Raw genomic sequence first — 13414 nt, forward strand, 5'->3', positions numbered from 1 at the left:
TCCTTTTATTTCAGTGACTGAAAACATGTTGGCCATTCAAGTCATTTTCTGTATGAGTTGCATTGTTGTATAGTGTTATCCTTCATTTAAATAGTCCTGTGGTGTGACACATTTTGAAAGTATGGATATTTCATATCCTTTCATATCCTCTCTACTTTAAAACAAGGTCATAAAAGGGCATGGATAATAATTACACAAAAATTAAACTAGTCTTAGATGGAGAATGGCATGTTGCACTGCAAGAGACTAGTCAAAGGGGTTTGCAGTTTTATTGCAAGAACAATAAAATAGGTGTTGCAACTTAAAACCGGTAGTACTTCAAAAGTCAGTGCATACTTGCTATTATGCCCACTGCAGACGAGTGAAGGGTGTAGTCAAGGAAGTGTGGTTTAATGCTCTCATGATGTGGCCTCTGATGGCTTTAACATCTGCTCAGCTGTGTGTGTTTGTGTGTGCACTTTAGATATGGTCAAAAAGCTTGTTGCAGGAATGAATTTAAAGGCAGCTATTATCTGCATGTAGAGTTAATAACAGTTTCAGCTTCTGTCTGACTGGGGTAAATTACATGTTGCTTGCTGGTGCTGTGTGTAGTGTTGTCGGTTTGTGTTTCAACAGACTTTTGGTATGGTTTTGCTTGCAATACGTTTATAAAAGGGAAACCAGCACTGTGGGGGTTTCATTATCGTGTTTGTTTTGAGTGCTTGTAACATCTCACTTGTTGAAAGTCAATGCAACTTTACTAATGTTGTGTTATCTGTATGTGTGCTATATTAAGTTTCTGTTGCTCTTGATTTCCCAGGTGGATGTATGGCTGATGGACAGGTGTCCGAACCAATCACAGGACAATGCTGGCACGGAGCCGTTTCATCGTGGTGCTGGTGGTGGGTGCGCTGCTGGCGGTGCTGAGTTTCAGCTTGCAGTATTGTAAGTGTGTGTGAACCACAATAAATGGTTTCAGTCACGTTTCCTCTGTATGAGCTAACAGCTATTCATACATACTCTAATGTTTCCCTGGGGACTGTGGTGTATGTATGTTTAGTGTGTCAGGTGGGAATTTAACCTCCGCTGGATTGTATTTACATTCTAGGGGATGTGCCTGTGTGTGTATGTGTGTTTTGTGCGCTTGCCTTCCAGTGGGAATATGGTCTCAATTAGACCGAATTCAACACAATAAACAAAGGTGAAGTGCTATATCATGGATTTTTTTCCCTGTTTCAGTAGAACACATTTTTTTAATTAGCCAATAAAACAAATAAAAAAGACAAAGCGTGTCTATATACTCTTTCAAAATCACACGGTGGCACACTATGGAAATACCATTTGTTTGAAAACCTTGGTTTTATCATGCTAGGTGTCACAATCACTAGCTGGCTGTCCCGAACTACATCGTTACTTGTTGATTATCCTTTCAATACACTGCTCAGTTTGGATCCTCAACCCTGTGTCAGAGCAGTTTCTTGACAAAAGACATGGATGGATCCAGCTAGGGATGCACCGATATGAAAATTTTGGCCGATAACCGATAATTCTTTATATTTGAAAGCCGATAACCGATATATCGGCCGATAAACTTAAATCCAAATTTTGATCTACTGTAATTTTGAGAGCCTGATTACAAAAACAAAAGTCTCACAATTAAATCCATGTCCATGTTATAGTGTTGTATAGCCGATATGACAGATTTGCGCTGCACATGTTGTACCGAACCATATTTTCATTTTTTGAAGAGATTTCAATCATATTTCAAGAAATTCAAAAACATAAACAACAAGTGTCTCAGCTGAAGGGAATAATACATTATTTATCGGCTTTAATATATCAGCCACATTTTCTTACCAGGCCGATAACGATAACATTAAAAATGAACATATATCGGCCGATACCGATATGCTGGCCGATATATCGTGCATCCCTAGATCCAGCAGAGGAAATTCGGTTCCTAGATACTGAACAGTTCTGTGATCTCGTCGACCGGCTAAACTGAAATGGTAAATGGACTGCATTTATATAGCGCTATCACAGACCCAGTGGCCACCAAAGTGCTTTACATTTTGCCTCACATTCACCCATTCACTCACTCATTCATACACCGACGACGGTGTCAGCCATGCAAGGCCATCCGGCTTGTTGGGAGCATGGACACCTCGACACTTGGTCAGGTGGACACCGGGGATTGAACCACCAGCTTTTTGGTTTGTAGACAATCTACATGAACCACTGAGCCACTGCCGCCCCGCTGAAGATGCTGTTTTTAAAGGGATAGTTCACTTTGAAATTCATTTTTGATATGTTTTAGCTTACCTCAATGGCATCCAAGATGTAGGTGTCTTTGTTTCCACAGTATTTTAAATTTTGACATTTTTCGGTCAAACCGGCGTTGTCTGTCAGTCATTACATGCAGGTTTAGGGGGTCCACCTCAAAGAGCATGCACAGAGAAATCAAAATTAAACATGATTTAATGACTCGTAAATGTAAGTACACATTGATGGCCTAAGACACGAAACGAGCGGTTTGTGTGAGAAAACAAACAGTATTTATATCGTTTTTACCTCTTGTAACCACAGCCATGTCCAAGTGACCTGAATCAGTTGTCCAATTGAACCAAACTGAACCGTGTCCAATGTGCCGCAGGGCAGTGTTGTAGTACTCGAGACTCGGACTCGGTCTCGAGACCATATTTTATTGGTCTTGGTCTTGTCATGGACTCGTGTCCATTTGGACTCGGAATTGACTCGTACTCGAACATTTTTTTTTTAGGACTCGGAATTATTCCCGAGTCCACTCGAGTTCAATTAAAAATATTTTTCATGATTATTAATGCATGTTAATAAAATATTTCTTTAAATTGATTGACACGCCCAGTGATTGGTGATTTTCTAGTGCGCAACTGCGCATGACAAATTGTAATAAAATTACTTTTAACACTACCTACTATGTGGCCTTTTTACCCTAAACTGATCATATTTTTAAACTCTAAGTAAATTCAGTAAAAAAAAAAAAAAAAAAAAAGGATTTCTCTAAGTAAATAAAAGTCAATTAGGTAATCAACCCTCACTGATCTCGGTCTCGACTCGGACTCGACCGTCTCTGGTCTCGGACTCGACTCGGACTCGACTCTCTATGGACTCGGTCTTGACTCGGACTCGACTCTCTCTGGTCTCGGTGTCAACTCGGACTCGAGTGAGGTGGTCTCGACTACAACACTGCCGCAGGGGGTGATCACTTGCGCGTGTTCGTCATTCAGTGTTTACACAGAGATTTCACTGTGAAGATCTAAACATAGGGGTGTAACAATATATGGTGCCACAATATATCGCAATACATAAATGCAACAATACGTATCGTGGATAGTGACGATACGTATTGTGGATAGTTCCCCCAAAGTAAAAATTACTGTGTGAGAAAAAAAAAAAATTTTTGAGTTTTTTTTTTTAAGACTTCATTAAACTACTATATATAATGTTCATGTTGATTATAATGTATAATAATGCAATGGGGGAATATTTGTGGGTCCTGATAATGCTAAATGTCTGATGTAACCAGTAAAAAGTGGCTGACATTATTTTAAATATATCTATCTAGTCAGTGACAGAGCACTAGCATATTCGTCTAAAATTATTCTGTATTTTCAGTTTCAGAATCATGAATATTGTTGTTCTGGTGTCACCACTGTCCCTGGGTTACAAGCAGCAAGTCCAAACCTATTCATTAAAACCCACAAAGTAATATCAAAGTTAGCATTTTAATCAACAGTACATTTTTTGTAACCTTTCACCATATGTCTTGGAGTATCGCAATAATATCGTATCGTGAGTTCAGTATCGTGATATGTATCGAATCGTGACATGAGGGTATCGTTACACCCCTAATATGTAGATATACAGGAAATCATAATGGAAGATGATTTCGATATATCTAAATATGTTTAGTGAAAGGTAAAACTTCCGAAATCTCTGTGTAAACAATGAGTGACGTATATGCACAAGCGATCACTTCCGGCGGAACGTTGGACGTTGGAAAAAAAATCATTGGATAGGGAAAGCTCTGGCTTTGTGTGGATGTGGCCTAAGACAAGTACTATCTAAACTCTCTCTGACCCCATTTACATGAGCTTGTTTAGTTGGGGCTTGCCAGCTGACACATGGATGATACTTTACAGACGGTTGGTTTAGACAGTCTAAATGCAGTCTCTAGAATCATATCATGTTTACATGATATATTTTTAAGACTTCAAACCGAGCAGTCAAAAAAAGCCGGAAGTCCCAAAGTCATTAGTGAGAATATGATTCGCAGACGAGAAATGTTTATGTATTTTTATAATGGTTTTATAATGGTATAAGGGTCAGTTAGATTGGCTTTTTGAGACAGATTATTCCCAGATTAGACCCCAGTGTCCCACGTCCTTGACTGAAAATCCTCGTTCGCAGAGGAATGCGGTTATATACATCTTAGAAACCAGTCCCGCAGATTATACATTTCATGTCACTGTGACAGCTGCAGGGAAATCCTGCTAATTTAGTCGTTTAACAACACAGATGGTAAGAATTTGCAAATCCAACTCAAATGAAACCAAACATGGCATTTTTTTGGGATAAGGTAAATAGGGATTGGTCAGTGATACTCTTAATATCCACCCTCTGCATCCCACATCCAATCACAGCTCAGTCTGAGCAACAGGATCTACCTGGCCAGTATACGAGAACCAAGTTTTTGGGGAAAGAAAGAATGTTGTGACAGTTGGTCGGTGTGGTATTAGTCCCGCCCCTCCTCCACTGTGATTGGACGGGTGGGTAAAAAGTGACAGTGATGAGCGCCGCGTTTTATCCAAAGTTGAACATTTTTCAACTCTCGGCGACCAGTAGAAAACGCTCGGCGCTTCAGCGTGAAAAAAACGCTCAGCTCGTCGTTACGCTCATGGCGTTTAAAAAACACGGCACTCCCATTGAAAACAATTGAAAACGAACGCCAGGTGCGTGGAAAACCGTTTTTAGCCCGCTGAAAACGCTAGACGCTCTGCTGAAGACGCCGTGCTTTTGGCGTTTGAGAGCGTTTTGGCAGCGCAGTGTTTTTTCCGTTGAGACGCTTCGTTGCTATGATACAGAATATCCGCAGCACAGTTTACTTGTAACTGATTTCGCAGATAATTTGTTTCATACTAAAAATGTATTTTTTATCCATTTTGTTCGGTTAGCTCTGTTGGTTGATGTCATTGTACAGAAAGAATGTTGACATGGTCGGTGTGGTTTAGTCCCACCCCTCTTCCACTGTGATTGGACGGCTGGGTAAAAAGTGACAGTGATGAGCGCTGCGTTTTACAAAAAAAAATATTTCAACTCCCAGCGATCAGTAAAAAATGCCGGGCGCTCGGCGCTTCAGGGTGAAAAAAACGCTCCCCGCCTCGTTACGCTCATGGCGTTTAAAAAATGTGGCGCTCCCATTGAAAACAATTGAAAACATACGCCAGACGCGTGGAAAAACGCTTTGGTGGACACACGGCCTTAGCTTAGCACACAGCATTGTTTTGGATGTTCGGTAAGTTCCGTCTCAAAATAGCCGACCAATCAGGTTGTGAAAGTATTCATATGCCTTTAGGTTCAGTGTTAAAAATGCCAATCTGAATGCTAGGCGGAGCAGGACTAAATGTTTTTACTTGGTCTGGACCAAGCAAACTTAACTGAAGTGTGAACACACCCGAAACCATTTCAAAACCCGTCTTTTTACCATGTTGTGCCTCCACCTTGAGACCAGTTGCTTAAAACCCATTGCAAAAATAGCTCATAAAGAGTTATCTATTGCAGTGTCGTTTTAAGGGACAGTTTTTGGTCTGATGCTGACTATGTTTGTCATCCTTACTGTCATTCTGCCTTCCTCACGTCAGGTTGCCTGTTTCTTTCACCCTGTGTGAGGTCATTATTAATTCATTCCCTCCTTTGTGGTTTGTCCAACATGAGCTGAAAGCTATCTGAATGTAGGACAGAACCGAGAGAACTCTCTCTCTCTTTACTTCAGTTCACTCAAGCATGACTGATGCCGTTTTAAAGAAAGAGGCTCCAGGTCTGTAGACTAACAAGCAGACGGAAAGAAAGAAGCTTTACATTGAAAATGAGAAAGAGAGAAGTGAAGGATGAAAGAGGACCTGTTCTCATCCTGGTTACTTGTGTGTTTCTGTCAGCATTGCTTCATCGCTAAAGTGTACAATGCCAACACACACACACAATATCAGCCCAATGGCCTTGAACAGCAGTATAAACACTGTCTGTCCTGTTGGATTTGTGTCTATTGTATTTGTGTTTTAGGTGTGTGTGATTTTTCTTGTACGCTATCCTCAGCTACAAAGAGCTCTTTGTGTGGCCGGCCTCTACACTGAGCTGTCCTGTGATTGGCTGAGAGTTTGGAGCTAACATGTGATTGGTCAGGCTGCTTTTAGAGGCGGGAGGAAGTCAAAGGGGGGGTTTGATGCTAAATTAAAACCAGTATGAAGTGCGCACACACACACACCTGCACATGCTCCTTTCACACCTCCGCAATGTCCGCCGCTGCACGTATAAACCAGCTAACCGTTATACTTCTATCTGGTGAGTTTAATTCCTGGTTGGATACATCAGTAGCATTTAGCCCAATGCCAATTATTCATTCATTCATTTATTTAGTATTTAACAGTTTGGTTGTTTCTATGCTAACATTGGTTTTCATAATATTGTGTGTGTATTCCAAATTTAGTTGTTATATAAAATGAAAAAAATGTTAACATTAGATGTGTAAAATCCATGTTCAGAAAGCAAAATTCTTCCTCAGTATTTTGTTCCAATCACCTGGATTTGCTAATTTGCTAATTAGCATTTTTTTCAGCCAGGAAATAATGAAATCAGCTCACGGGTGAGATAAACTTTTACTTTCTGACCCCTGGACTTTACACTTCTGGTTAGCATTGCATAGTTTTGCTTGTGTCAGGTTTATGTTGACCCAGTTTCCTCGTGTATTTCTTTTTGTTCCTCTATTCTGTTCTCCTGGTTCCCATTAATTAGCTTATTAGTTCCCTCATTTGTCATGTTATTAGAAAACAGGATTATGTTGTATTTTATAGGGCCGTCAAACGATTAATCGTGATTAATCGCATCCAAAATAAAAGTTTGTGTTTACATAATATATGTGGGTGCATTGTGTAAAATTATTTTATATATATATATAAATACACACACACGCATGTATATTTAAGAAAAAAATATTATTTATATATAAATTATATATTGATATTTATATATAATATAAATTATATATAAATCTATATACAGTATATACATGAAAATATTTCTTAAATATATACAAGCATGTGTGTATATATATATATATATATATATATATATATATATATATATATATAATAATTATACACAGTGCACCCACATATATTATGTAAACACAAACTTTTATTTTGGATGCGATTTAATCGTGGTTAATCGTTTGACAGCCCTAGCATTTAAGTTGTAATGTATTTAAGTGTATTAGATTATAATGTATTTAAAAGTTTGAGGATGATGTTGCAGGTTTCTCTTAAAACATTTTACGTGATTTAAGAATCATCATACCTAATTTTCACATTTTATCCACGTATGTTTTTTTTAAATAAAAACAATCATAATTCGTTTTTTCATAGTTTGCGTGAAACAGTTTAGATTCTGTAAATGCTCCTTTTGGACTGGTTTAATAAATGCTGGTTTTGAAAAAGTTTCTTAGAGTATGTTTTCATAGTAAAGTTTACATTTATCATCATAATATAAAAGTTGCTGTAATTTATTTATGTGTACTTAAAGTGCAAATATTTTGGTCTTGTTTATAAGTCATATTGAAGGATTGTAGGGCCCTCGTTCTGGTAGCTGTCAATCATTGGCTAATTTCCGGTCAGACTCCTCCCTCTGCCCACATCGCCATGGCAATTCCCCAAATCCAACAATCTGCAGCACTGTGCAGCCTCAATGTTTGTTCTATGAGGTCAGAACTGAGGAAGCTGGAAATGGTGTGTGTGCTTTTATGAGCCTCATAGTCCTTTCTTTCTCTAGTGCACCTCATTCCAACCAATCCAGTGGCAGAGCAAAGGGCACTTGGAAAAAGCAGAAAGCGTGTGAATCCAGTCCTCCATACAGATCCTCCCGCCCCTGACCCCATTCGAGACACCCACCAGTACTGTAATTACCCCAACCTCAGCGAACACGGCTGGGAGGGTAAGAAACACATACACACGTTTACCTCCTCACAGACCTGAAGACTCAGACGTGGTGTGATGTGTGTGTCGTAGGTCACAGTCCGGCAGACTACAGGCTGCTGTCGGTCCAGGTGATGATTCGTCATGGAGACCGTTTCCCTTTATACTCCATCCCAAAAACCAAGAAACCTGCCATAGATTGCACTCTATCAGAGAAGAGGTATGCATTCATATGCAAATGACCTGATGAATCTATCTGTCTGTCCTTCCATCTCACTGTCCATCTATCTATCTCACTGTCTGTCTGTCCATGCATCCACCAGTCCATCCATCCATCCCACTGTCCGTCTGTCCATCCATCCATCCATCCATCCATCCATCCAACCCACATGTCTGTCCTTCTGTCCATCCATCCATCCCACTGTCCATCTATCTATTTCACTGTCTGTCTGTCCACGCATCCACCAATCCATCCATCCAACCCACTGTCCGTCTGTCCATCCATCCACCCCACTTTCTATCTGTCCTTTCATCCATCGATCCATCCCACTGTCTATCTGTCCGTCCGTTCGTCCATCCATCTCACTGTCCATCTATCTATCTCACTGTCTGTCTGTCCACGCATCCACCTGTACATCCATCCATCCGACCAACCCACTGTCCGTCTGTCCATCCATCCATCCCACTGTCTATCTGTCCTTTCATCCATCCATCCCACTGTCTATCTGTCGTTTCATCCATCTATCCATCCCACTGTCTATCTGTCCGTCCGTCCGTCCGTCTATCTCACTGTCTGTCTACGCATCCACCTGTACATCCATCCATTCATCCATCCATCCCACTGTCCGTCTTTCCATCCATCCATTCATCCATCCAATCCACATGTCTGTTCGTCTGTCCATCCACCCATCCATCCATCCCACTGTCTGTCTGCCCATCCACGCATCCATCCGTCTATCCATCCATCCATACATCCCACAGTCTGTCCATCCGCCCATCCATCTTTCTGTCCATACCACTGTCTGTCTGTCCATCCATCCATCCCACGGTCTGTCTGTCCATCCATCCATCCATTCATCCCTCTGTCTGTCCATCCATCCATCCATCCCACGGTCGGTCTGTCCATCCATCCATCCATTCATCCCTCTGTCTGTCCATCCATCCATCCCACTGTCTCTCCATCCACCCATCCATTCATCCCTCTGTCTGTCCATCCATCCATCCATCCATCCATCTTTCTGTCCATCCATCTATCCCACTGTCTCTCCATCCACCCATCCATTCATCCCTCTGTCTGTCCATCCATCCATCCATCCATCTTTCTGTCCATCCATCTATCCCACTGTCTGTCTGTCCATTCACCCATCCATCTATCCCACTGTCTCTCCATCCACCCATCCATTCATCCCTCTGTCTGTCCATCCATCCATCCATCCATCTTTCTGTCCATCCATCTATCCCACTCTCTATCTGTCCATACATCCATCCATTCCACTTTCCATCCATCCATCCATCCAGCCACACATTCATCATCCCACTGTCCGTCCGTCCATCCGTCCATCCATCCCACTGTCTATCTATCTGTATGTCTGTCACAATATATGATGAAATGACTGTAAAAGTAAATAATGCATCATATTAAAAGTCTGCCTGTTTTCAAGGTCCATCATTTTAGAAGATTGTTGTTGTTTTTCAGAGCTTACTACTGATCGGTGGACTTATGTTTGCGTGTTTATCAGATTTACTGTTTATCAATCGGGCATGCAGTTTATGAATCGTTACCAGATTAATATTCCATTCCCGCAGTCGTCTTTTATCCATCTCTGAGCCGTGTCGCCGTGGTTACGGCAGCAGTGAAGAGTCACTGTAATGCTACCTAAAATAACATTGTTGTGTTTCCATGGTTTCATCATTGTATTCTAACCTGACATGACAAATGCTGTGCTCCAGAATATCCCAAGAATTATTAATCACGCACAGCAACCCATAATATTCCCATGATGTCTGAGATTTATGTATTACAAAGTAATCCTCAACCATAAATCCTTCTTTCTCTTTATCAAGCTCTAGTTCTTCACAAACATATCAAACCTTGCTATCTAAATGCAGACGTACCCTAAGAGGTCTGATGTGTGATTGCGTTTGTGACCCGACCCAACATGACCGTAATGCTCTGACGGGTTCTGACTGGAAATTAAGATGTATTATAATAAAATGCAGTAATCCAACATCCCTGCTGGAGTTTTCTGAAGTCTATTAAAAATTATCAACTTTACCTCAGAGTCTATTGCATATAGTGCATATAGTAATGACAGAACATCATTTTGTTTTGATTTATCCACAGTTGCATTAGATCTGCATTTAATCTATGCAATGATTTTATTTAATGATGCATGTTTTGTGTAATCGTGGTTGTATTATGCATCTTGATAATGCGGTTGTCTTCAACAATCGCTGAGCATTAACGTTAGTTTCGGGAACAAAGCTCATAGCAGACCTCTGCCCTTGACTTTTATTGTTTTTAAATAATGTTAATTATTTTACTACAGACTAACCCACGTCCTATTCCTGAAAGCAAATTTAGCATTTTTATAACAAACCAAAAGATTAATCTACCTTTTTATTCGCTTTGAAGATGTCCCATGTGCATAAATAGATCAGCTTGAAAAATTCAAATGGTTTTCTGGCTTCAATCATTATACATGTTAGCATGCCTCCCCCTTGTGGATATATCTTGTAATGACATCCTCACGTGGCTCCTCAGAGCTGCTTGTTGGCCATTATGATGCATATTGTGTTTAGACCCGAACGCATACATTTATTTCAGATTTAAAATAAGATCTAAAACATCTTTCATGTTTGTAATTTCACAGAAAGCCCTCTCACCCGCTTTTGGCCGCCTTCATTAATCACATGGCTCTCGGTGGGCGTGGTCACTGGGACGCATCACTGGGATCTCTGCCCAGATTACCCAATCACAACACCTGTGAAATGGGAGAGCTTACACAGACAGGTAACCAGTCACAGGCTGCATCCGAAAGCGCATACTCTCTTGAGTTGGTACTTATTTTAAATAAGTAATTACTTCACAACCACTAAGAAAGTATCTTCTATATAGTATGAATGTAAGCTGGACGTACTACTTTACCTATGTTGTCATTATCATGTGACCTCCAGCGTCAGTTGTGTCGCTTCAATGAATACTGTGAATTCTGACATACTACTTTTGTCACATACTGTTTTTCGCCTACTATATAGCAGGGAAGTATGTGATTATATAATACACACACACACATATATATATATACAGTATATATATATATATACAGTAAATTGTATTCTTGATGTGAAACCATCATTAACTAAAATCACAAAAAAAGTGCTGCTTGAAATCAAATAAATGTCAACTGGAAAATTAAAAAAATATATATAAATACAAAATTAAACTTACATATTTTTTTTTCATTTTTGTTTATTTTAAGTATTTTAAATAACTACATTTGGTATAAAAACCAAACACAAATCATAGAATTTTTTTTTTAATCTAATAAAAATGACAAAAAAAACCAACATAAAAGATAAATAAAAAAACTAATTCAAATTATTATTAACAAAAAATGTAGTAATATATCAATGACACTAAAAAAAAAATCACTGGTGTGAAATGTAACTGGCCATGCTTACTTTTCCTCTCTATCAGGAGTCGTACAGCACTTGAAAAACGGCGATCATTTTCGCCAGGCCTACATCAAGCGTCACAATCTGCTCTCTGCTGATTGGTCACCGCGTCAGGTGTGGGTGGAGACTACAGGTAAAAGCCGCACCCTCCAGAGTGGATTGGCCTTCCTCTTCGGCTTCCTCCCGCATTTCGATTGGTCGCGTCTGACGGTTCGACAGCAATGGAGTACGCTTTTCTGCGGTTCCTCGTGCGACTGTCCCACACGCAACCGGTACCTGGACCAGGAGCAGCGCAGGCAGTATCACCAGAGGACTGCCGACACCGAACTCGAACGCACGTACGTCACCATGGCCAAGACGTTGGGTGTGGCCACAAAAATTCTGAGGGCGGCCAATCCCGTGGATGCTTTGTTGTGTCACTTTTGCCACGGTCTTCCCTTTCCGTGCTCCAGCTCTCAGACTACATCACATGTTTCGGATGAGGGGGCGTGTCTTACACTACAGCACTTTGCTGTGATTCGACGGCAGCAGAAAGACGACGAACTGGAGCGGCGGGAGGCGGGGCTTTATCGCCGCTATGCTGTGCTCGCGGCTCATCCGTACCTCAACCGCACCGCGGCGCGACTGGAGAAGATCGCCAGAGGAAGCCAGACGCGCAAAGGCACAGAAGAGGCGGTCTTCGCTTTAGCATCTGCTCACGACGTGACCATGGCGCCGTTGCTAAGCGCGCTCGGTCTGGAAGGGGCGGGATTTCCGCGGTTTGCGGCCCGCTTGGTGTTTGAGCTGTGGAGTAGCCCCGAAGCGAAAGACAAAGAAAGGAAGAATGAAAGGAAACGTGGAAAGTGGTTGGACGACACGTTTATTCGTGTTCTTTATAACGGAGAGGACTTGACCTTTGACACCGCTTTCTGCCATGACCACAATCGACACTCTGCTCAGCCACTGTGCCCTCTGGGTAATTTCCTGTCTTTTGTGAGGAAGGATATGTTCAATATCGTTAACGCTACAAGTTACCAGCAGGCCTGCCGCCAAATTGTACTGTAATATATGAACAGAGCGTAAACAAAGAATAATTTACCCAAATATTCTGTCATCATTTGCTTCATGTTGTTCCAAATCCATATGACTTTTTGTGGAATGCGTAGTGCAATACTATCAATAATGAGACTTTAAAGCTAAAAACAAAAAGCAATCTCACTAAAAGTCCATTCGACTTATGCACTATTTACCAAGGAGTTTCCAGGTGCTTGTCACTGCATGTTTTCAATGTATGGATCAAGAGCAGCATTAGCATTTTTCTAAATTTCTCCTTTTGTTTTGCGACAAAGGTTTGGAATGACGTGAAAGTGAGAATTTCAGAATTTTTATTTTTGGGTGAACTGTTCCTTTAAGAGCGAGTACTACTAATGTTTTTGATGTAGTGTTAAAGGAGTAGTTCACTTTTAAAAAACTTTTGCTGATAATTTATTCACCCCCATGTCATCCAAGATGTCCATGTCTTTCTTTCTTCAGTCGAAAAGAAATTACAGCTTTTG

The 13414-nt window shown here is 40.7% G+C and overlaps 2 protein-coding genes across 3 annotated transcripts in view; one reads left to right on the forward strand and one right to left on the reverse strand.

Moving 5' to 3' along the window:
• slc25a36b (solute carrier family 25 member 36b) overlaps positions 1–2416 on the reverse strand; it is a 22903-nt gene extending 20487 nt beyond the window's left edge. The window contains exon 1 of the mRNA XM_089121521.1: positions 2302–2416. Coding sequence (XP_088977647.1) covers positions 2302–2312 — 11 coding nt within the window. The 5' untranslated portion in view covers positions 2313–2416. The remainder of the gene's footprint in view (positions 1–2301) is intronic.
• The window catches only part of pxylp1 (2-phosphoxylose phosphatase 1), a 14206-nt gene extending 1283 nt beyond the window's left edge, over positions 1–12923 (forward strand). Inside the window, exons 2-6 of one of the 2 annotated variants that reach the window (XM_039678708.2) lie at positions 800–924; positions 8059–8220; positions 8295–8421; positions 11075–11214; positions 11902–12923. In XM_039678708.2, coding sequence (XP_039534642.2) covers positions 846–924; positions 8059–8220; positions 8295–8421; positions 11075–11214; positions 11902–12923 — 1530 coding nt within the window. In that variant the 5' untranslated portion in view covers positions 800–845. Of the gene's footprint in view, positions 1–799; positions 925–6445; positions 6577–8058; positions 8221–8294; positions 8422–11074; positions 11215–11901 lie in introns of those variants that run through there. The other variant, XM_039678707.2, reaches the window with a different exon arrangement.
• The last annotated feature ends 491 nt before the right edge of the window (positions 12924–13414 follow it).

The sequence above is a fragment of the Pimephales promelas genome, chromosome 16 (genome assembly GCF_988280905.1).
Source record: "Pimephales promelas chromosome 16, fPimPro1.hap1.1, whole genome shotgun sequence".
In the NCBI taxonomy this organism is placed as follows: domain Eukaryota; kingdom Metazoa; phylum Chordata; class Actinopteri; order Cypriniformes; family Leuciscidae; genus Pimephales; species Pimephales promelas.